Source organism: Crocuta crocuta, unplaced genomic scaffold, assembly GCF_008692635.1.
Source record: "Crocuta crocuta isolate KB4526 unplaced genomic scaffold, BGI_CrCroc_1.0 scaffold25, whole genome shotgun sequence".
Classification (NCBI taxonomy): domain Eukaryota; kingdom Metazoa; phylum Chordata; class Mammalia; order Carnivora; family Hyaenidae; genus Crocuta; species Crocuta crocuta.
The window spans coordinates 1,130,350-1,153,241 of record NW_027532015.1 but is presented as its reverse complement, the minus strand read 5'-3'; the positions used below and the strand labels follow the sequence as shown (position 1 = coordinate 1,153,241).

General features: G+C 39.0%; 1 protein-coding gene across 2 annotated transcripts in view; it reads right to left on the bottom strand.

Annotated features, from left to right (window-relative positions):
* SYNE1 (spectrin repeat containing nuclear envelope protein 1) overlaps positions 1 to 22,892 on the bottom strand; it is a 457,258-nt gene that overhangs the window by 113,949 nt on the left and 320,417 nt on the right. The window contains exons 96-104 of one of the 2 annotated variants that reach the window (XM_077775982.1): positions 22,072 to 22,203; positions 21,019 to 21,128; positions 16,229 to 16,385; positions 13,085 to 13,216; positions 12,726 to 12,881; positions 11,933 to 12,142; positions 6,497 to 6,598; positions 1,875 to 1,994; positions 57 to 257 (exon numbers count right to left, since the gene is read on the bottom strand). In XM_077775982.1, the coding sequence (XP_077632108.1) occupies positions 57 to 257; positions 1,875 to 1,994; positions 6,497 to 6,598; positions 11,933 to 12,142; positions 12,726 to 12,881; positions 13,085 to 13,216; positions 16,229 to 16,385; positions 21,019 to 21,128; positions 22,072 to 22,203 (1,320 nt within the window). Of the gene's footprint in view, positions 1 to 56; positions 258 to 1,874; positions 1,995 to 6,496; positions 6,599 to 11,932; positions 12,143 to 12,725; positions 12,882 to 13,084; positions 13,217 to 16,228; positions 16,386 to 21,018; positions 21,129 to 22,071; positions 22,207 to 22,892 lie in introns of both variants that reach the window. The other variant, XM_077775981.1, reaches the window with a different exon arrangement.

Genomic DNA, 22,892 nt, shown 5'->3' with positions numbered 1-22,892 from the left:
GCAACTCTATTCCCCACCCTCCCCCGCCCCCCGCCCCTGCCCCCATCTCTTTTTACCTTATGTTTGTCAAGTAGTTGTTGAATTTCCTCCTTGGAAGACACGATGATTTTCTGGTCACCTGCCATCTTCTCCTGTCCAGTCTCCAGCAAGTCTGCCAGATCTTGCAGGGCCCTTTCGTACTGACTCTTGAGTGCGAGATTCTGGTTCAGACTACTCTGCCAGGCGCCGATGGTCATCATCAGCTCATCATACATGTCCTATGAAACAGAGGCCGTGACACTCACTCTCAGGTCAGGTGCTTCCCTTCTCTGACAAGCATACTACCTGCCAAGCCCACCATCCAACCATAAATACTCCTTCAGGTATCTGATTGATGGTGATACTCTGTACGGAAGCCACTGCCTGTCCTTCTCATGAAAACTTCCTTCAAAAGGAGGTAGCTGTGACAGCTGTCTTCTCAGGATGTCAACAGTTTATGGCTGACACGTTGAAAAGTTGTTGGTGTAGCTGAGGGAAATGTAAATGTAATTCTAATGTTTTATAATGTCCACATTTACAAAGGGTTAGAGTAATTGACTTTAGCATCTTTCATATTTTGTCTGCTACATAATAATCAGATTTTGGACTATTCCCTAAATAAAGAGCTAGGGAAACAGAGGAGGTTAATGTGAGCAGAAGGACTTTAAGACTTAAAAAGGCAATGTTTTTGCCAAATGTGGTGGAGTAAATAAATAACTATTTAAACTGGAAAGATGTTTTAGGAGATGATGATACACCAAACACAAAATTTATTTGAACCATATGGACCTGATTAACGTATCATATTAAGGTTTCGCCGGCCAAAATGGTTCAATCTGGAAAGGCTCAGCTTTAATGCCTATTTACAACTATGACGTTTGACTCTTCCACCTGACATTTAAGCACTGTTGGAAAACCGTCTAAGTGCAAAGTGGGGGCCGTGGGCTCATGACATTATGAAATGTGAGATAGTGGAATGAGACAGTTAAAATAAAAATGTTCTTTTTAAAATAAGAGCTATTTTATTTTCAGAAAAGGAAGAGCTTGTGACCCTGTGCTGGAGTTATGCTATTAATCTCAATAGCTCTGTAACAAGGCATGTAGAGAAAAGTTAACATGTGTGTATCACTGGACACAATTTTTTCTTAATGGAATTTTACTATGTTGCACAAAAAATGCTAAAGTTTGCTGGTCTAATATCCTAGGTTCTCCCTACCACCCCCATATTGGAGTTTTGCCTAGCAGCCTAATCTAAGAAAGCAGATTAAGCCCAAATTATTTCCTATTCCAGGAAGGGAAATCTGCTCAGATCTCAACTACATTCTAGTTTAATTTTTTTGTTGTTCTGGAATTGAAATGCTGTCTTTCTTCCCTTCAGACATGTATGAAAGATTAACTATTGTTTGGAACACCTGAGAAAATTTACTTTCTAAAAACTATTAGCTTGAGCATTTTTTCTTTAAAACAGTTTTTTTGAGGTACACTATAATACAGGGTAAATATTCCTCTTTTAACTTTTCTAGGTAGGATTGATAATTCATATATTTCCTAGAGTAGAAAATAATATGCCACAACCAAACTATCCCACAATGCTTAGCCACTGGAGTAGTAATAAAGTCAATGTCAGAAAAAGCATCTTAGAAGTATGAGAATGCAATTTACTTTATTGCACTAAATATGATAAAGTTTCAGAAAATTTTCTCTGAGTGTTACTTGGGACAAAGATTAAGAACTAAATGACATGAATTTAATAGAGAGAAACCCAGAAAATAAATTAATTTAATAAATTAATTTGTTTCTTGACGGCCCGTTAGGATGTATCATCGAAGCTGAATGCTGTTGGTAGAAAACCGCACCTGAAGTTTGGACAGTTCCTGCATCGAAGGCTGCTCGATCTGCAACTTGTCACCACGCTTTTTTAATTCAATGATTTCTGCATCCAATTCCTTGAGCCCATCTTCAGCCTGTTGTATTGCCTATGTAAGATTTATGAAGTTTCATTAGAATTCCCACCACTTCCCATGCACAACGTGCTTATTGTATCTATTTCTTCACATCAAACTTGATCAGTGCCTACAGAAAGACTCCTTTCAATACAACATAAAAACCATGACCATCTAGTATACGGAAAAGAGGAGGCCCTTTGCCCTTTGTTTTCCCGCAGTCAGCTACCCTACTGGAAAGGAGGCAGGCCGGGCTTCGTGGGCAGGCTTGGGAGAACAATGGTTTCCTTAAACAAATAAGGGGATTTGTGGCTAGCAACGCCTAAAAGGGAAGCATGCCTTAGAACATGGTTAGAAAAGGTGTTTGCCTGAGATTTTCTAGAGTAACAGGTTCTGGTCTCCTGAAATGCAGTTTAAGCCTCCCTTGAGAGAGACTGAGTGAGGTAAGAGGAAAATATGTCAGAGCGCGGTCAGGGGAAGCTTCCTCTCTGTTTACTGGAAAAGCAAGCCATCAACAACTTTTACAGTGGTTGCTGGCGCTATGTCTTGTCTTCCCCATGTGAGGTCTGCAGAAGCGGGACAAGCTCTCACCCTGGCCTTCAAGGAGCTTACAGTCTGGTTAGGAAGCCAGAGTAAACAGAGCAAAACAAAACAAGGGTGAATCCAATCAAGTACTCAGCACGCAGCAGCGCATCTCTGTTAGAGGAGTTTGGAGTTGGGAGGCAGCACTGGATCCTGGAGCAGGCCTAGCAGACTTTTGCAAGAAAGACAACATCAGCTGCCCTGAAGGATGAAAAGAACATGAACTCCAGATGGCAGATGAAACATGTGTCTTATTTTCTCTTCCCTGAATCCCCGCTACAACCACAGCAAATATTCTATTTGCTTGTTTTTTGGTGCACCCTCCTCCCACCCACCCATAAATCTACAAGGGCAAAGAAACCGGAAAGAAGGGAATACCAGCAAAATTTTGAAAGCTGGGATTCAGAAAGATTCATGATAATTGACTTAAGAAATCTGAGAAAGTGAGGGGCGCCTGGGTGGCTCAGTCAGTTGGACTTCGGCTCAGGTCATGATCTCACAGTTCGTGAGTTCCAGCCCCGCGTCAGGCTCTGTGCTGGCAGCTAGCTCAGAGCCTGGAGCCTGCTTCGGATTCTGTGCCTCCCTCTCTCTCTCTCTCTCCCTGCCCCTCTCCCACTCACGCTGTTTATCTCCCTCTCTCTCTCTCAAAAATAAAGAAACATTAAAAAATTAAAGAAAGAAAGAAAGAAAGAAATCTGAGAAAGCCGAATCCTACCCTCACAGGAGATCTACGTCCCCGAACTTACAGCAACAGGAGACTCTAGCGCTCAGAGTGGGCAGGACAGGAAGCCAAATAAAGAGGGCTGGTAAAAGAGTGGCTTGAAGAGCAGTGAACTTCCCAGAGCCTTTTTCTCACTCCACACTGCCCCTTTTCCTTCCCTGAGAAAGATGGGGAGTTTATTTTCTAGAGAAGGTAGGACAGGTAGTCGCTGGAATGAGGGGAGCCAGACATAGCTGCAGATTTGAGTCCTTGACTGAAAACAGAGGGATACATGACGGAATGCCCACAGAAAGCTAAATGGGGAGCCCTGGCATCTTCCAAAGTCCCTCAGCCTGGATTTTCCAATAAGTAGCCCACGCAATTCAGTAATTCTCAAAACTGTCAAGCCACATCCATACACAAAGTTCTCCGTCAGCTCTTCAGTTCTCCAGCGTAAATGTGAAGAAACAGCAAAGAATTTCCATAATCTCAGAAAAGCCTCTAACACAAAAGATGGAGACTAAAATGCAGAAATACAAGCAGGCTGGAGGGAGACAGGCCCTACAGGAAAAATAAAACGTCGGCCAAAAAATAATAATCTATCCAGAGAGGTTACAAATCTGTTAGAAAAAGAACAGAATAAAGGATCATTCCGAGAACCAAAATGAAAATTTGGGGGAAAATTAAACACATGAGAGCAGAAATATAAAACTGCAGAAAAGTATGCAGTTGAAATCTAGGAAGTCTTCCAAAAAGTAAAGCAAAATGTCTCTTAAAAACAATTAGAAGAGTGGACCAGAATATCCAACATCTGCCTAGAAAGAGTTCCAGAAAAGGAGACAGATTAAATGGAGAAATAAAAAATATTAAATCAATCATGAGATAACTTTCCAGAATGGAAAGAGGAGAGCTGCCAAATTACAATAGTCTACTGAATGCCCAGCCTAGTGGATAAAAGAGACCTTCCCCACGAGTGTCATTGTGAAACTTCAGAACACTGGGACATCTTTGGGAATCAGAATAATTTCAGACTCCTCAAGCCAACACCAGAGGCTAAAAAACAATGAAGCAAAAGCCTCAAAATTCTATTGAAAACTGATTTCCAAGCAAGAATTTTATAGCGAGCCAAGATACCAATAAAGTGTAAACATAGTATAACATTTTCAGGTTTGCAAAATATTAAAAATATACCTAGCATGCATCCTTTCTTAGTAAGGATATGTACTAACAACATGAGGAAGCCATACAATAAAGACAGACTTGAGACTCAGAAAAGAGAAGATCCAACAGAGGAAGAAGTGATGGAAATTCTCAGATACTGGTAAAGGGAGGTCCCTCCAAGTCAGCTGTGGATCAGGCTTCTGGGGACAAGTCTGTTCTAGATCAGAATGACATGGTTCAAAAGATGAATATATTGAGAGGTGTCATGTTCATGCCTCCTGCTATTGTTACCTTTTTAGCTGAGGGTGGGGAAGGAATTAGCACATTCCCACCCCCCCCTTATTTAGCTTTCCCCTTATTCAAAGAAATGGTGTAGTTATTTATTTTTACCTGTGGAATTCACTTTAGTGATATTGGTCAATAATTAGTAAAAATGTTACTTGTGATCATACATATCCTATATTTCACATTATAAATTCAAGGAAAACAGGGGTGCCTGGGTGGCTCAGTTAGTTGAGCATCCGACTTTGGCTTAAGTCATGATCTCACAGTTCGTGGGTTCGAGCCCTGCATAGATCAGCACAGAGTCTGGAACCTATTTCAGATCCTGTGTTTCCCTCTCTTTCTGCCTCTCCCTTGCTTGCGCTCTGTCTCTCTCTCAAAAATAAAATAAACAACAAGAAAAAAACAGAAATTCAAGGAAAACCATCACTATAGTTGTTGAAAATTTTTTTTTTGGAAACAGGTATGTTAAAAGCAAAAAATAAAAAAACTAAAAATTTAAATAGGTTCCTTTCAGGCAGACATAAAAGAATGCTTTTTAATTTGGGGGAAATGAGGGATTCACAGATCTAGATTTCTATCTAGAGAAATATTTCCAGGAGTCTCTTTCATAGATGATTCTCTATAGTCTACTCACAGAACCCTTAGAGGTCTACTGAAATTAGGTTAAGAAATCCTATTAAAACACACACTTTTCAAATTATTTAGGTTGTGAAATGGGAGATGTTATGTGTGACATCCTTCTCATTTCTTCTCTCCTCCTTGTTTTCAAGGACATCACACTAGTTAGAATTTTCCTTCCTTCTCATCAGTACAGCTTGGTGAAGGCTCTAGAGGTGTATCCAGCTTCCTGACCTGGCATCGTCCCGCCCACTGTCCAGAGGTGGGATGTGGCACTGACCCTCGCTCTCACCTGCAAATGTCCCCAGGGACTCTCTGCTGCCAGAGCTCTCCAAGCTGAGCACAAGTACCCAGAACTGTGTAGGAGGTGATTTCTAAGGGCGAGATGCTATGTCTTTCATTTACGTTCAACCGTATTCTTTTGAATTTTCATTTCTGTGTATGCTCTCTAACACAGTACCTGTGTATAACTCGTAAATAAGTAAATATACGACACTTGTGGTGTGTGCTTATCTTTTTGACTAATGAGATATGCCATCAATGAAGTTTAGAGAAAAGTGCAGAAGAAAGTCCAAATATTCTGACATGCAAAAGCTTCTACAAGTCAAAAATGTGCTCATCTAAACTTATTTCCCCTCAACTGTTTTCATACATCACAAAGTCAGCTCAATAGGATTACTTGCTTTTTTTCCAGAAGTGCTCTGAATTACCTAACATTTATGCCTTTGTTCTTGGTGTCATCTTTACTTGGATATCTTTCTTCCCAGTCTCCGGTGTCCAAACTTCTCAGTATGGTTCAAATTTTCCTTTACAAAATTTCCCCCGATCCTACCCTGCTGGAGGCAATCTGCCCTTTTTTTGAATGTCCATTAGTGCTTCATCTGAATCACCCCAGGACCGTTTGACTTTCTGTCCTAGGTCTTTGAGGCTCATGTCTAATCTCAGTGTTAGGTGGCAAAGTTCTTCAGGTCAGCATCTGTCATTGACATGTCTATCCATCTACTAGTTCCTAGCTCCGTACAGAAGTGAGGGACAGATTCCAGGGGACCTGGCCAGTCACTCACACCCAGCACTCAAAGACAAAATGTATGACGAACAAAAATGGTTTAGTAAGCCATTAATATCACAGAATATTTGAAATGTCTTAGTAAATTAGATTTACTCTGCAGTCACTCTTCTGTGTAAGTACCTCTATTTGCTCTGCCACAGGCTGTTCAAACACATTTGCCAATTTCTGCAGGATGATGTACTTGCTGTCAGCCAGGGAGGTACACAGCACCTTCAGATCATTCTAAAGAGGAAAGCAGATAGGGAGAATTAGCATGTCTAACCAAAATGGTTGTAAATATAACACACATTCTTAGAAATAACATACAGGTGTAGGAATTTAATGTCCAAAAGACACAATACTGTCTTGTGGGAAGTAAAAAGTTACGGACGACAGTGTATCTTAAAATGTATATTAAAATGTATATTAAATGTATATTAATATGTAATTTTGAAGAATTTATCACAAGTCTTGAAGAATTTAACACAACTGTGTTATCCATTTGTAACACAATACAAATGGAGGTGGAGTATACAAATAAAAGGCAATACTAGTCACCCTAATCTTCTTGATACGTTTGAAATAAGGAGGTACATTTAAACACTGTAGCAGAAATATCACACTAAAGACTTCTATTTAGTAAAACCACCTATAGGTGTTACCCTGATTTGGGGAAAAATGTGATTCTTTTTTTTTTTTTTTCTGAGAGAGAGAGAGAGAGAGACAGCATGAGCAGGGGAGGGTCAGAGAGAGAGGGAAACACAGAATCTGAAGCAGGCTCCAGGCTCTGAGCTAGCTGTCAGCACAGAGCCCGACGTGGGGCTCGAATCCATGAACCGTGAGATCATGACCTGAGCCAAAGTCGGACGCTTAACCGACTGAGCCACCCAGAAGCCCAAAAAAATGTGATTCTCAAGAATATCTTAATTCCTTTTTTCCCCCTCTTACCTCGTTCACTCTCTCTCACTTCCTTTTTTGTCCTATTCTCAGAGAATTTGCACAAGCTTATAAAAAGCCACCCAGAAGTGCAGAAAATAAATTTTATCCACAAAGATATATGAAAAGACAACACAAAACCTTAGCAAAGCCTTTCGTTCATAAAGATTACTCACTTAAAAGTCCAAATATATTTATGTCATGTTATATTTACACAAAAAGAAAGATAATGATCAGAATTTTGGTGCTCAGTTCTACAGGGAATAAGGAATTGTAACAAAATTGGAATGATATAATTTCTAGTTTTTTTCCCTGAAATGTCAGTAAACATATATGGTAGGCTGTTTGGCAGAGGATGAAATTAGACTCATCACGTCCTCTTCACTGGGAGCTGATGATACATATAAGAGGACACGTCACCAAGAGGCAACAATGTGACCCATCTATAAAGAGAAGGATAATCACACCAAGAAGAAAAATCATCTTTAAGGATGCATGCCAGCCTTAGAACACAAAATGCAAGGCTAGAAAACAAAACAGTGCGTGAATTATGCAGTAAAATTTTTTTAAAAAGAAAAAGAAAAAAATGACACTTTACACGAACATTAGAGAAAAGCATATGATCCTAAGAGGCAATAATTGTCACTAACCCAAAACCAAACCAGTCTGCAAACCTACTTGTGGATTTGCTAGGAGATTGTTATAACAGCCCTGGAAAAATGATGCCAGAAACAAGGTTTCTGCTTATGAATTATAGCATTGTTTGTATTATTCAACTGTGCTCAGGGTGAGGCCATGTGGGCCATTAGAAGGATGACATATTTATCTGTTTGTATGCCTAGGAAAAGATGTTTCCTATTCACTTGAACAGATTCAAAAGAAAAAGTCTTTGTTAGCTACTTATATTTGGAACAACATTAACGCAGGTCATCTAAATGACTAGATACATATAAATAATATATCATGAGTGAGAAATGGAGATTGTGGGGGCACCTGCTGGCTCGGTTGGGAAAGCATGAAACTTGATCTCAGAATCATGAACTTGAACCCCACGTTGGGTATGGAGAGTAACCAAATAAACAAATACTTAAAAAAAAAAAAAGGAAAGATAGAAAGAAATGAAGATTGTGGATATATTTCCTGTACATCATCTTTACATGTTTAATAGCATAGTTTCTGTCTTAATTTTATTCTACTCAAAAGTAATTGAAAACTGAGTTCATGCGCGCTTGGGTGGCTCAGTAGGTTAAGCGGCCGATTTTGGCTCAGGTCATGATCTCATGGTTCGTGGGTTCAAGCCCCGCGTCGGGCTCTGTGCTGACAGCTAGCTCAGAGCCTGGAGCCTGCTTCAGATTCTGTGTCTCCCTCTCTCTTTGATCCTCCCCTGCTCACACTATCTCTCTATCTTTCTCAGAAATAAATAAAAGACATTAAAAAAATTAAAGAAAGAAAAAGAAAACTGAGTTCACATTTCTGGAGGCCTCACTATTTATGGGCAGGGGCCAATCAGGAAGATAAAAGAAAGAGAAATGACTGGAGGTGTTAATAACCATATGGATGTTGACATTTTCTTAAAAATGAAAATCCAAAGGGAACCTGGGTGGCTCAGTTGGTTAAGTGTTCGGCTTGGGCTCAGGTCATGATCTCACGGTTTGTGGGTTCAAGCCCCGTGTTGAGCTCTGTGCTGACAGAGCAGCCTGGAGCCTGCTTCAGATTCTGTGTCTCCCTCTCGTTCTGCCCTTCCCCCACTCATGCTCTGTCCCTCTCTCTCTCTCTCTCAAAATAAATAAATGTAAAAAAAAATTTAGTGAAAATCCAAGGCTTCAACCATTTTTTTGTTACTACACGTGTAATACAGGGGGACAGTTAAGCTGTCTACACTGCACATGTATTAGACATCAGAAGTTTTACTGTAGAGTCATTGGCATTGCTTTTAGGACATAAAAAGGCAGGACTCTTGCTTTTTTAGAAACACATATATAGAAGGTTTCGAGTTTTATGTGCTGCCTCACTCATTTAATAAAGAATTTTTTCATTTTTAGGTTTTTAAATAGTTTAAAATACTCAGTTATAAAAATGTCCACTAAATTTATTTGGGGTTAAGTCTATAGGTAAAAACTTTCTTAACAGAAGTTGATAACTGACTTGTGATTCCATAGAGATAAGATACACTTACATCAACATGTTCTTCCAGATTGTCCATGGGTATAGGATAATGTTAACAGTCTGGCAAAAGCTAATACTCAAAAGTTAAATAGAAAACAAAGGCACATCATTCCATTAACTATTGAGCACTGACAGTATACCTGGTGCTTGGTACTAAGTAAAACACAGTGGTTTGTGACTTGACCTTTAATAACACTAACACTGGAACTATTTCTTTCAATTAAATTGGAGCACAAACATTTATTTTGAAATGTCAGTTGTTGTTCATGAGCTGGCCACCAACAAGTAGAAACTTGTTGGCAGAAGAAAGAGAACATGATTTAAAGACAATTTCATGATTGCATGTTCGCCTCTTGGTTCTCTACGGAAAATCAGTTCCAGAGCATCCATGCTTAGTCCATATTTTACTCTGACTGGCTATAATTACCAATAAAAATTTTAAAGTACTAAAGACACTATCAGAGTAAATGCAATTTGAAAAAGGAAATATGCTTCCGAGTGATACACACATTTATACTTTCAAACCCCCTCACTCATGGCTGATAGACAAGACTGCTGTTAAAACTCAGTGTACTGTTTTATGCAAGGTGAATTTTAGAGCAATGAAACAAGATTCCGTAAGTTGCTCAACAGTTTTGCTGATTTTAGACAGATGGTGTGTACATGCAATCAGAGCTTGCATTTGAAACAGAATACCCAAGCAACCAACCCCAACTTTTCTGATTTCAAGTACAACGTGCCTTCCTCTCTATGTACTACCCAATATAACCTACACAAATATCGAGTCCAGGCCATTCTTCTAAGCCACAGACTTGATAGCCAAATGTCTACTGTGATTATTCGCTTGTGATCATTAATTCTATGGCTCATCTATGTCCAGCCAGTGACCCAGCCTTGCCCATCGGTCTATGGCTCTCTGATCCACCAGACCTGGCAACCCAAGACTCTCAGTCAGTATCCACATCTAAACCACACACGAATGGACTCCCATTGAGTCTGCCTGAAAATATATCTTGAATAGGTATACTATTATCCATACCCCTGTTGGCATCCTAAACAATATAAAATATAAAAATATTCTTTGAGTCAAATCTTGGCTCTAGTTTTTCTTTTATCTTTTAAATGTTTATTCACTTTTGAGAGACAGAGTGCGAGTGGGGGAGGGGCAGAGAGAGAGAGACACAGAATCTGAAGCAGGCTCTAGGCTCTTAGCTGTCAGCACAGAGCCTGCTGCGGGACTTGAACTCACAAACAGCGAGATCATGGGACCAGAGCTGAAGTCGGACACTTAACTGACTGAGTCACCCAGGAGTTCCTTTGATGGTTGAATAACCTTGGAGAAGTAAGTGAACCTTTATATTGGTTTCAGATTCTACATGTGTTATCATGAATACTCCTATTAATAATAACAATAACAAAAGCTACTGAGTGCTTAGTATTTTACACATTTTAACTAACTTTATACTCACAAAACCCCACAAGACAATTACTATGGGTGTGACTTAATAGCTGAGGACACTAAAGCAGCTAAGGGTACGTACAGCAGTAGGTGACAAAGCCAGACTGTGAACCCAGGATGGTTGGTTTTAGAGACTGTTCTTAATTCTTCTCTTCTAACTTTGCAAAATGAACATTAGAACAATGCGTAGCTAATAGGTATGTTGTGAAGATTAATGATGATAACATGTGAATTTTTTTTGTGAATAACAAAACGATACACATTTTTTCTGATAATTTTACCTTCTAGTTAAGAATACAAACTACTAGAAGGCAGTGAGAATTTGTCCCTCTAGACGAATATCTAGAAAACTCCCTGTTTCTTGTCTGATGCTACTTTGGACATTTGAACAGTAATTTTTTTACAAATCAAAATTTACATCAAACTCTTGGCCCTAATTACAAGTGTCTATTTGACAAATCTTATGTTTGCTAAAGATAAAACTCGATTAAAACTTAAGTATTCCTGAAGAATGCTTTTTATTAGAGATTAAAATCAAGTCAGAGTTTATCAGTGGCTTTTGCCTCTGCTGAAGTTTACATACAGTTAAAGGAACAGTTTCATAAGCAGACGATTATTCACCTGGCACCACAGCTCTGGTCTAGGGCTAAAAGGCATTAAATCTCCGGAGTCAGGATTGGGAAGTCATGCTGTACATTTTTAACACAGGTACTTCCAATGGCCCCTGCGCGTTGGAGTCTGGGGTTCTATACTTTGGCACTTCCTAAAATTTCTTTGGTCCTCTGGTTTTAAACTTCACTATATCAACTAGAAATTAAACCTACAGTCATATGACTTATTGGTGGAATACAAAGTTTCTAGTCCTAGGGTTCTATTCCCTTGTTTTTCTGTAATGTTCCTGCTCCTCATTGTACATTTGAAGAAAAAAATAGGTTTATATCATACCTCAATAAGACATTCTGCTTATTACTGAATATGGCTAGAGAATGGTCGAGCATGTCTTGGTAACGTCTTACCTGGAAATTTAGTATTTGCTGAAGTCTTTCCTTCATCTGATGACATCGCTGATTTACTACTGAGTCTAACAAGGATAACCGGCCCAAAAGACAACCCAAAGTGTCTTCAATAACATTTCGGTTATCACCGTTCTCTGGAAATGCTTGGGAAAACAAGTTCTTGTTCTTATCCATTTCTTCAGACATTTCCTTAATATCTTTGGCAAGAGTCTAGGGTTGATAAAAGAGAAAGCATATTTCAATGTCTACATCCATGAATCTAAATACAAATCAAGTCATTTCCTCACAGAAAGTCCACTACATCTCTCTTACTATTCAGTGGTAATTATATCTAAGGCAAGTTGAACCGCCTTTACATCTATAAATATTAGACAAGTTGCTGTTGCAGAGATTTTCCTCGGAAAATTTATATCACTAGCTAATAATAATAATAATATGTATTTGGTGAAAAATGAGATTTGTAAAGGACTATTTAGAAGCTCATACATTATTTTTAGGCTGTGCTTCATATGTAGAAAATTTGCAAAATACAACAAGATTTTACAAAGAGTCCTCCATTATTTTCCTCCTCCTACATACACAAGATAAAGAAGAAACACGCAAATCATGAATATCTTGGGGAGCTTTTTACATTAGGCAGTTCTTGTCTGCATTATGCTGCTTGGAAATAAGCCTAATTTGTACTTTATTAGAACTGTTTTACATGTGACCTTCCTTACACATTAATTATCCAATACCAACATTTCAAGTGCTTTGCAATATCACATATTCAGACACCAGCTGCCAAACTTACTTCTTGGTTGAAGAGGCAAGCTTCGGTTTCTTCTGGTAAAAGTGCTGTGGCAACAAATAAGTGTTCCTCCACATCATCTAACCACGTAGAGGTAGCTGAGACCCCATCGTATAACTTCTGTTCCAAGTGAATGCTCTGCCTCTTCGTCCCCCCGCCCTGACAAAAAAGAGGGGAACATGTACTTAACTACAGTGTTTGAGGAATCAAAGAAAGATACCAGGAGGAGATGCCAGGGTGCAGTGGCTCTGCCTTTCAGAGCTAATCACTAGGGTGGGATCTCGGCCGTTCATGCCCAAAGATGGGAGGTGACAACTTCATGGAGACCAAGATGCATGAACAAATCAACAGTGTAGCCCTACCTGGGACGAAACCTCCTCAAAGGCCTGGTTCAATCCATCCAGTAAAGATGCCACTGAAGATTTGTCTTGGGTCTGTCCATCCCCTTTGTACAGTGGCACTCCAGACAGGAGCCGATTTGGCCTGCTGTAGAGCTGTAGGCAAACAGGGGCGTTTATTCAAGAGCACACGTATTATGTTCAGGTTTCGTCATTTAGAATTGCACATTGAAGCAGATGCTGGAAAAACTGTCCTTATAGAAGCCTCTTCTAGAGAAATACGACTTCTTCAACATACCATGTCCACTAAAACATGGTGACCAAATTCAGCAATGGCAATGTTTCCACTGATGGACAAAAAACAAACAAACAAACAAACAACAACAACAACAAGAAAACTGGTGGGAAAAATGTCTAAAATCTATCACGGTCTTCCTCTTAACGGGTCTTCTTGATTTCAAACTACCCATGATGAAATCACCCCGCCTAGATACTAGATACAGACTGAGGCCTACTCACTTGATCTCTCCTAAACTCTTACAGGCACACACAGTGTCGCCTTGACAAGGACCATACCACTTACCACTCAAACTTTTGAATGACGTTTCCAATCAAACCCAGCTCCTATAATTTATAGAACATCTCATTCTCACCTTGCCTTTCAAGTAGATTTCTCATGATCCTCTAAGCATGCCCAACTCATTTCCCACTGTAGCTAGAATATCCACCACACACTCTTTAAAATCCATCACCTTAAATTCCAACCTACCACAATGGCTTTCTACTTTTTTTAAACTTCTGCTTCCTTTTTAATTCCTGCTTATGGAGCCTACCATGGTTGCCTAATTTATCAGAAATGTATAAACTATATCCTTGGTTGGGTTACAGGTTCTTAGGAATGGGAGCCATCCATATTTCATCCTGAAGCTAGGTGACCTAGTGAACTTTAGCTCAAAAGAAAGTGACTGTCTTTACACTTGAGATAGTGTATCCTGTATACAAAACTGCCAGTAAGGGAGTATGAAAAAGGGACTCTGGAGTTGCATTCAAATCCCAGCTCTGCCTCTTTTTAGTCACAAGACCTTGAGAAATTGTCTAATCTCTTCAAGCCTTAGTTTACGATCTACAAAGTAGAGATAAGGTCAACCTCACCAGCGTGTTGTCAGTAGTAACACCTAATACACAAAGTATATTCACTAAATGATCATCCCCTTTCTTCTTGGAAGCTCTCATGGCCAAACTGCTTCTTTCTCACCTTTTCTCTCTTCACACCAAAGAGAAGAAAACCACCCAGGCGGCACTTTGGACAAATGACCAGTGATTACAGAAAGAAAGCACTCAAATGCAACAAATGCTATAAAATAAAGGACCTTCAATGATTTCCAATTCCGATTCCCAAGGGCAATGAGGTATGGACCTGAACTTAAACGGTAACAGTCCAGGAATCATGTGGGAATGTCAGTGGCAGCAGGCAGGGCTTTGTCAGTAGCCTCTCATAGACGATGTTGGGGTGATAGCACAGAATGGACAAAAAAGAAGGTGTCTGAGATAAGAGTGGGTAATGGAGGAGACACCCAGGAAGTCTGCAATGCTGCATGAATCACACAGATGCTTTAGGCTGGATGGAAAACAGGTAAAATCCAGGGGTTGGGCATGTAATGAATGAAAAATAGTAAGAAAACATGAATATGCCTACAAGTACCTTGGATTTATCTGACTTAGGATAGTCAGAAAAGACTGTAAATATTCCATATTGTCAAAGACACGAGGAAATACTCTAACATGAAGATGAGCTAGCAGTCAAGTCTAGGAGAGCTATGTCAGGAATCAAGAATTCAGGCTGTGAGTGTCAGAAACGTTTGATCAGGGATGTGAAGAAGAATTAACTTAAATAGGTAGAAGGTCTGTGCAGAAAGTATAAGGCACCACTTGCTTCTGGGATAACTACCTCCAAGAATGGAGTGTGCTTTATGTTCCCCAGGGCCGGTGCTGGTGACAATTCCTGTGGACAGTGACAAAGGCTCTGGCATGTCATAGGAGTTTGTGAAATGAGGTAGACACGAACAGCTATGGAGCACTAATGCGTGGTTCCCCACAGGCAAGGGGACACACTGTGACCTTCAGACCGTCACCTTTCAGGGAATGCTGACAAGTCATATCTGCTTTACTGTGCCTGCTGTTAGCCCCTGCCTTTCCTTCCTCAGATGCACTGCAGTTACAGACACCCTTTCACTGCTGGGTCCAGTCTCTCCTCGCCCTGAAGCTAGTCCTAGTCTGATGAGTACGAACAGCAGCTTCCTCAGATCCACAGTAAGGAACCTAGACTTTATTCTGATAATACTGGTGTCGAAGAACGGCCCAGCTGAGCATTGCTGGCCCAGGACCCAGGACTGGGCTTCTAGCTTCAAAATCCTGGGCCACAGCAGTGGTAAATACCGCAGGCCTGGCTGGGCTCCCACTTTGTGCACTAGCTCTCTCCAGGGCTGATTCCTCTGACTCTGAATGATTCTCTGGCTTCTGTTTACAGGGAACTAATAGCTATTATCTATCTACCTGGACCCTTCTGTTGCTATATTCGATTCCACTGGATGTGCCTTGCTTGGGGAAACCAAGTGCAACATTACACAGTAGTGACCTATCTTGAGAACAAGCCTACAGATGGATCAGTGACCATTCTAGCTGGCCACTGGCTTCTCCTTCCTCTTAGATCCACTGAAGTCCCAATTTTAAGATCTTCTGAAACTATTACATAGTGGGAACAGCAATGGAAAACAAGACAACTTGACCATTTACTTTCAGAAAGTAACCACGTGTGTTGAATTTCTCTTGTCCTAGATGTGTATATCCTTGCTTTGCAACCTTAATTATCAAGGTCGTGAAAAAAAAGGAAGGTGCTGCTAAAAATCTAATGGTTTATCCTAATGAGTTTTCAGCTATTAACCATTTCTGAGAAAAACAGTATCTAGAAATCAAGTAAATTTCCACATATAAATACATAATTATTAAGAAACGTGAAACATGCTTGTTAAGAGAAATAAAAGGGGAGTAATTTATGTCTTATTTTAGAATTGATAATGAAACTATAGATTACTGCACAGTTATGTTCTATTTGCATAAGCTATACATCTTTTATATTAGTTAACATACAAAAACAAAATGTTTGGATACCACTTGCTCTTGTTCCTGTTCCAGAGCATTCTGTAGTAGTTTCTGCTTGGTACTAAATTCTTGATGTAGGCTTTCCCATTTCATTCTCATCTGGTCTTCAGTGGCTGATTTCTCCCCTTCCATCCCCAACTCCTGGGATAACACATCAGGTTTTTCGCTATTAGAAGAATAAATAATCTAAGTTTACAATGTGTGCAAAAAGGCATTAGGTTCCAGGAAACTTATTGTATGTACTAGATCTGGCCTCTAAAATTGGAACTAGATTACTTTAATCATTAGCTTACACTTTAAAGCTATCAATTAAAATAGAAAACTTAAAACTAACCATAAACAAATATATTCTCACATTAACTGAACTATGAGCACAATAATAATTTAAAAATTCATTGAAAATAGTATTAAGGATAAAATAGTATTAAGGATAAAAGCTCAGTATTAAGGATAAAAAAAAAACTGTAACTTTTAGAATGGGAAAGGGTACAACTAGACTATTCTCTTTGACAAACAGCCCACAAAATAATTGAAAATCCCTAAAAATGTTGCTTAGTCTATTGAGAGTTTTTATCCTGAGTCCAAAGAAAATGCTATAGATGAGATTCCAGGACATGGAACAGAAGCACAGAGGATGGAAGGAAGGCATTGCAGTATCATCCTTAATGACAAGCAGCAAGTGGCATCAGAGAACGATGTCGGCTCTGGGGGTAAGGCAGATCCAGGTGGGAATTTCTGCTCCAGCACATTAGATTTATGACTTTGAGTAAAATCTGCTTCACTCCTGGAGCCTCAATTATCTCCTCTTTACAATGAAGATAGTATCTATCTTGCAGAAATATAAGAACTGCATTTAGAGAAGGTAGGCATAATGCCTATGGCCCTACCTAGAACATAATAGCTACTCAATAAATGGGGCCTACTGGTAAGAGTCTGGGGACCCACATTCCAATAGATCCTCATTTGTCAGGAGTTTTGAAGACCTAACTAGAACCATGTCATCCGAAATACATACTAGATAGTAATTAATATTTTGACAGAACTTTTGCCTAAGTGAAAAAGAAAATAACAAGTTCATTGGCAGGGTAATACTATACACTGCCCCAAAGTCTATTCTTCTCAGAATAAGTAATGAATACAATAGCATCTTTCAGCAAGTCTGTATTTAAGTAAGCCTTTAAAAATTATCTATAAGGCTATAATGCAGGATATTCTACTTCTAGAATATAATAGAGAATCTCTCTTACCTGTACACTTATGTTTGCATAACAATTTGGTACAAAACCAGTGGATATTAAATTTCTATATTCTTTTACTTGATCATGGACACATATAAAGTGCTACCAGCAATCAGTCTTCAATTAGAACAAAGCCTTTCATTTCCCTTGAAAAATATACTTTCCCTTTGGTATTTATAGCAATTAACATCCAATTGAGTTTCCTTATCTTGGAAGGAATCTTCCATGAACCCTTCTATATATCACATTGTACTGATTCTTTACATATTACATTTGTACCCATGAAGTAAGCCATGCCCCTCCCACGGGGGTTTCCTTACATAAGCCAATTCATATTTGATAGTCTTAGAAATCAGCTAATAAGTTAAAGTCTGAATACAAGTTTCTTTTTCCCCTAGCAATATTATTCTGTTCTTTAAAAAAATATATTTTTTTCCTTTGGTGTCTGGGTATTGCTTAATTTATGTTTGTTTGTTTGTTTGTTTGGCTTATTTACCCGGAGGCTTGAAATGTATGGCTGAACTGTAATCACATAGATTTACAGGCGACTTTTATAAAGATTTTGTATAAAACTTTAAAAATTTATAAGCTGCCAGTAACAAAGTGAATCTTGAGTAGAAAGGCAGTATTGCCCTGCAAATTTCTCTTTAAAATATTTTTGTGTTTGAAACAGGAATTTACAGTTGTTTGTCTTTCACTTGGGTCCTTTCCAAAGCTGAAGGCCAAGGAAAGAAAAATATCATGGCAAGAAAGTTACAGAAGATTCCTACTGCCGCTTTTTGTGACTATTCATATGATGAGGAGGCTATGTGTGAATGGGTTCTTTGTAAAAATATGATTTGGCAAAAATATTCAGAAAATTATGAAGGATGAATAAATGTTTTAGAAGAATTGGAAACAGATTAGAAAATGAAAAGTGACGGCAAGACTTTACTTAGAATCAGCGTGGAAGGAACAGCGTTTCTCATTTTGGATTCACACAGATACGCATATTTATGGCCTTATCAGAATTTTTAAGCATGGTGGACAATCAAGATTTTTAAAACTCTTTTATTATTTTAACACAGTTTTTACAGTTTCAAGGTTATTTTAGTGGAATTCCTAACTACTGATGTGATAATAGTTTCCATTTGTATTCTTTTAAATTGACATTTATTAGTTTTATTATTATTTTTACTTTTAGTTTCATTTTTCTTTTCTTGAATGACATACTAATTCCTATATACACTGTCATAATATGTCTATTGCAATTGCCTTGTAGTTTGGTTTCTATCATTTTGCACTTGAAATTCTTAAATATACACATATATACATATAGTCAACACTGATGTTATGTATCAGTAACATTATATGAGCATTGATTAAACTGCAAAAAAAAAAAAAGAGAGAGAAAAGAAAAGTCTTCAATTCTTCCTCCCCAAAGTTAGTTGTTTTTTTGTTTGTTTGGTTTTTGTTTGTTTTTTTTGAGAGGGAGAAAGCTTGAGAGCAGGGGAGGGGCAGAGAGAAAGGGGGAGAGAGGGAATCCCAAAACGGCTCCACACTATCAGTGCAGAGTCCAACGCAGGACTCAAACTCACAAACTGTGAGATCATGACCTGAGCTGAAGTCAGATGCTTAACAAACTGAGCCACCCAGGTGCCCCTCTAAAGTTGGTTTTGATAATCTACATTCTATAGTTTATGTCTTACCCACACATGTACTATATATAACATACACATTTTCTGGTATTGTTATATAATTTTTTGTTAAGATTATATATGTGAAAAAATTTTCCTAGGCTTTTTTATACTAGCAGGTATTTCTACCTTTTCTATTACTTGGCATTATAAATAATATTTCAAAAGTCATCTTCATAATATGTATTTCCTTCCCTTAAGTTATTTTCTCTAAATAAATGTTCAGAAATGACAACACTGGAGTCAGTGGAGTTAAAGCTTTTTGCCATCTTATGGTTGTCAAAGGATACTACTAAGTTATAACCTTTACATTGATAAACACAGAGGTTTCACTGAAACTTACTTTTAATGTTTTGGATTTTAGAACTTTTATATTTTTTTAATGTTTATTTTTGAAAGAGAGAGAGAGAGAGAGACAGTGTGCATGTGTGTGCACACATGAGTCAGGGAGGGGCAGAGAGAGAAGGAAAAGGAGAATCCGGAGTGGGCTCTGTGCTGACAGCAGAGAGCTGGATGAGGGTTTCAAACTCACAAACCGTGAGATCATGACCTGAGCTGAAGTCAGAGGCTTAACCGACTGAGCCACCCAGGTGCCCTGAGAATATTTCATCTAAGAGTAATGTTTTGGATTTTAAAGTTTCCATACATATTCTCTCAGTTGTATCTACCGCTTTCATAACCCTTCTAGGATGGAGGTGGTCAATTATCACTCTAATCCTAGAGATGAGCCAACTGAGGCTCAGCACTGAGTGACTTTTCCACGGTGACATCTATGGAACTGGTGTGAAACCCAGGCCTGACTCAAAATGCAGGGATACTTCAACTCTGCTGTGGTTCCTTCTTCCTGCTTCTTAAACTAGAATCTTCAACTTGAAAATTCTCCAACTTCCTTAATTTTTCTTTTAATACTTTACTCTTCTGTGTATGAGACTTTCAGTCTCACATTCCAAACCAGTTCTCAAAACTCAACGACTTTCCATGCAGAAATGATAGATACACATCATCAAGAAAAATCAAGACCTTTAGAAGGCACATCTATTAATTTTTCAGAGTGATGTTGGGGTAGACAAGTTCTTTTACAGAAAATGCTTTTGCAGTTGCTTATAATCATTCAGTTGGAAATACAATGGACCTGATTTTAGAATGCATTTATTTTTAAAAAAATGTTTTTTTTTTTTAACATTTATTCATTTTTGAGAGTGAGAGAGACAGAGCATGAGTGGGGGGAGGGGGAAAGAGAGTGGGAGACACAGAATCAAAAGAAGGCTCCAGGCTCTGAGCTGTCAGCACAGAGCCTGATGTGGGGCTTGAACTCAAAGACTGCGACATCATGACCTGAGCTGAAGTCAGATGCTTAACCGACTGAGTCACCCAGGTGCCCCTAGAATGCATTTCTTATTTGATTCTAAGAAATGAACTTAGGGTGCCTGGGTGGCTCAGGTGGTTAAGCGTCTGACTCTTGATTTGGGCTCAGATCGTGATCTTGCAGTTGTGAGATAAAGCCCCATGATCAGCGCAGAGCCTGCTTGGGATTCTCTATCTTCCTCTATCCCTCTACCCTTCCCTGCTCACGCTCTCTCAAAATCAATAAGCTTAAAAAAAATCAATAAATAAAAAATAAAAAATGAACTCATAAGTATCTTCTTTGACAGATATGTTCAGCATATTGGAAAGAGGGCAAACAAGTCAGCCATCAGCCATCAGCCATCATAATTACTAGCTACACTCACGCTGCACAACAAAGTTACAAAATGTAAATAAATTTAATATCATAAAGTGGAAACAAAATGCTTACATTTTTGCAGATGCTTAAAATAAAATTTTGAGCGAGATGTTTACGTTTCTTCCAATCAGGCAAGTTAGGAGAAAGTGGTTTGAAACATACCCAATACCAGCAGAGGGCTCTGCAGCTGAGTGTTGGGTGAGAATTTCCTCTCCGCGACTGGCTACTGACCGCAGGAGGCTCTTCTGCTCTGCTAATTCCTGTTCCAACTCCTGCTCAAGGAAAAGGAGAAATGAAAACATTTGGTATTTTGTAATTATTCCCTAGAATCATGGTTCTATGCCTAGAAAATTCTCAGAGAACTCCTATAGTTAAGGTTTTAAATTTGGACATTGCATAAAAGGGGTGGTTTGGGGAAATGCACAAACATGCGTCCAAAATACTCTATACCTTTCTTTGGCTTTGATAAAAGATATCTGAAAAATCTTGGGGGAAAAAAATCAGTAGGGAAAAAAAAAGAAAAAAATTCTGCTGGGCAACAGCGCCCTCAAGTGGTGCACAATTACGGCCTATTCTGACGGAGACAAATCCTTGCATTCCCCACTTCCTTGATAAATGGAACGATCAATGGATTTGGTTTTGCTTTTTCACGATTTATGAAAAAACATCTTTTCTGTTTGAAAAAATGAAATATTTTACTCTGCCCCATACCTACAGCTAAGGTATCAATGAGAAATCATTCTTACTCAACAAAGCCTGTTTGTTTCACTAGGCAATAATTTGCAATCCTATTTTATGACAGTATCTACCTAAAAGTGAAAAAAAATTGCAGTTTTAGTAGATTTTTAAAAAACATGTAACTCAGGCTTTTACCAATTCTCAAAGGCCTTCCTGAGGTTATTATTTAAGATAGGCTCAAGCTGGGGCACATGTGAAAATAGGGTAGGTAACCTTCATGAGGCAGATTATAATTGAGTCACGCTAGTTGTAAACCTAAATACAAGCTTTTCTTAAAAAAACAGACTTGAAAATGACCAAGTCTAGTGGTCATTGGAAAGTACGTTGAAACAGTTAGCCACGTCTTGTTTCTGTCCAAAGAAACGATAAAGGGGCACTTTGTGTTTAGTACAGAAGTAACTTGTCCATCGAAAACAGTTCCCTCAAGGTTTTTGCTTGGCATGTCTACAGGCTAGAGGGAGGTCAGAAAGACTTTACTTTTTGTTGCTGGAGACTGCTCTGTCGCTGGTGGGTCCACGCGGTCCGAGCTTGGGCCAGCCATTCCTGCACGCCGGGGCTCTGACTGGCAGCTAGGTCAGCATGGCTCTCCTCTTTCTCTTGTGCTGTTCCCTGCTTTTAATGAAGCAGAATTCTCAGCATTCAAGAGATGGGGGTGGGAGGAGGGGAAGGGAGGTGATGGGCATGGAGGAGGGAGGGCACTTGTGGGGATGAGCACTGGGTGTTATATGGAAACCAACTCAACAATAAACTATTTAAAAATTTATTGAAATTAATAGAAAGGTAAAAATAAAAAAGAATTAAAGGAGAAAGAGTTTCCCAGAAAAAAAATAATGAGGTAGAATTCAAGAGTCATGCTACCCGCAGAAAAACCTTAACCAAATGGAGTAAATGCTACTTTAGTGTGGTTTGTGTAATGATACCAGAGTAGATCCATTTGGACATAAAACCACACTGGAAAAAAAAAAAAGTAACACGAAACCCATCGGATTTATGGTGTTTGCAGAAAGGAGAACAATAAATAGATGATTATACTCAAATATTTGAGGGGGAAACTGTCTACTTAGAGGCTAGGCTTTTTAGCTGACTGATGTGGTCGCCAGATACTCCAGGATGTTTTCCACGAGAATATAACTCTAGATCTCACTCCCTCTACCATCACCACCCAGACCAGACCGACCCCACTGTCATCTGGTGCCACTGCTGGCTTGGATTAACGTTTGGCTAAAGGAGAAAGACAGGAGTTATTGCTCATGACCTAGGCAAGAGTTTATCTTGCCTGCTTGATTGTTCTGGTGGAA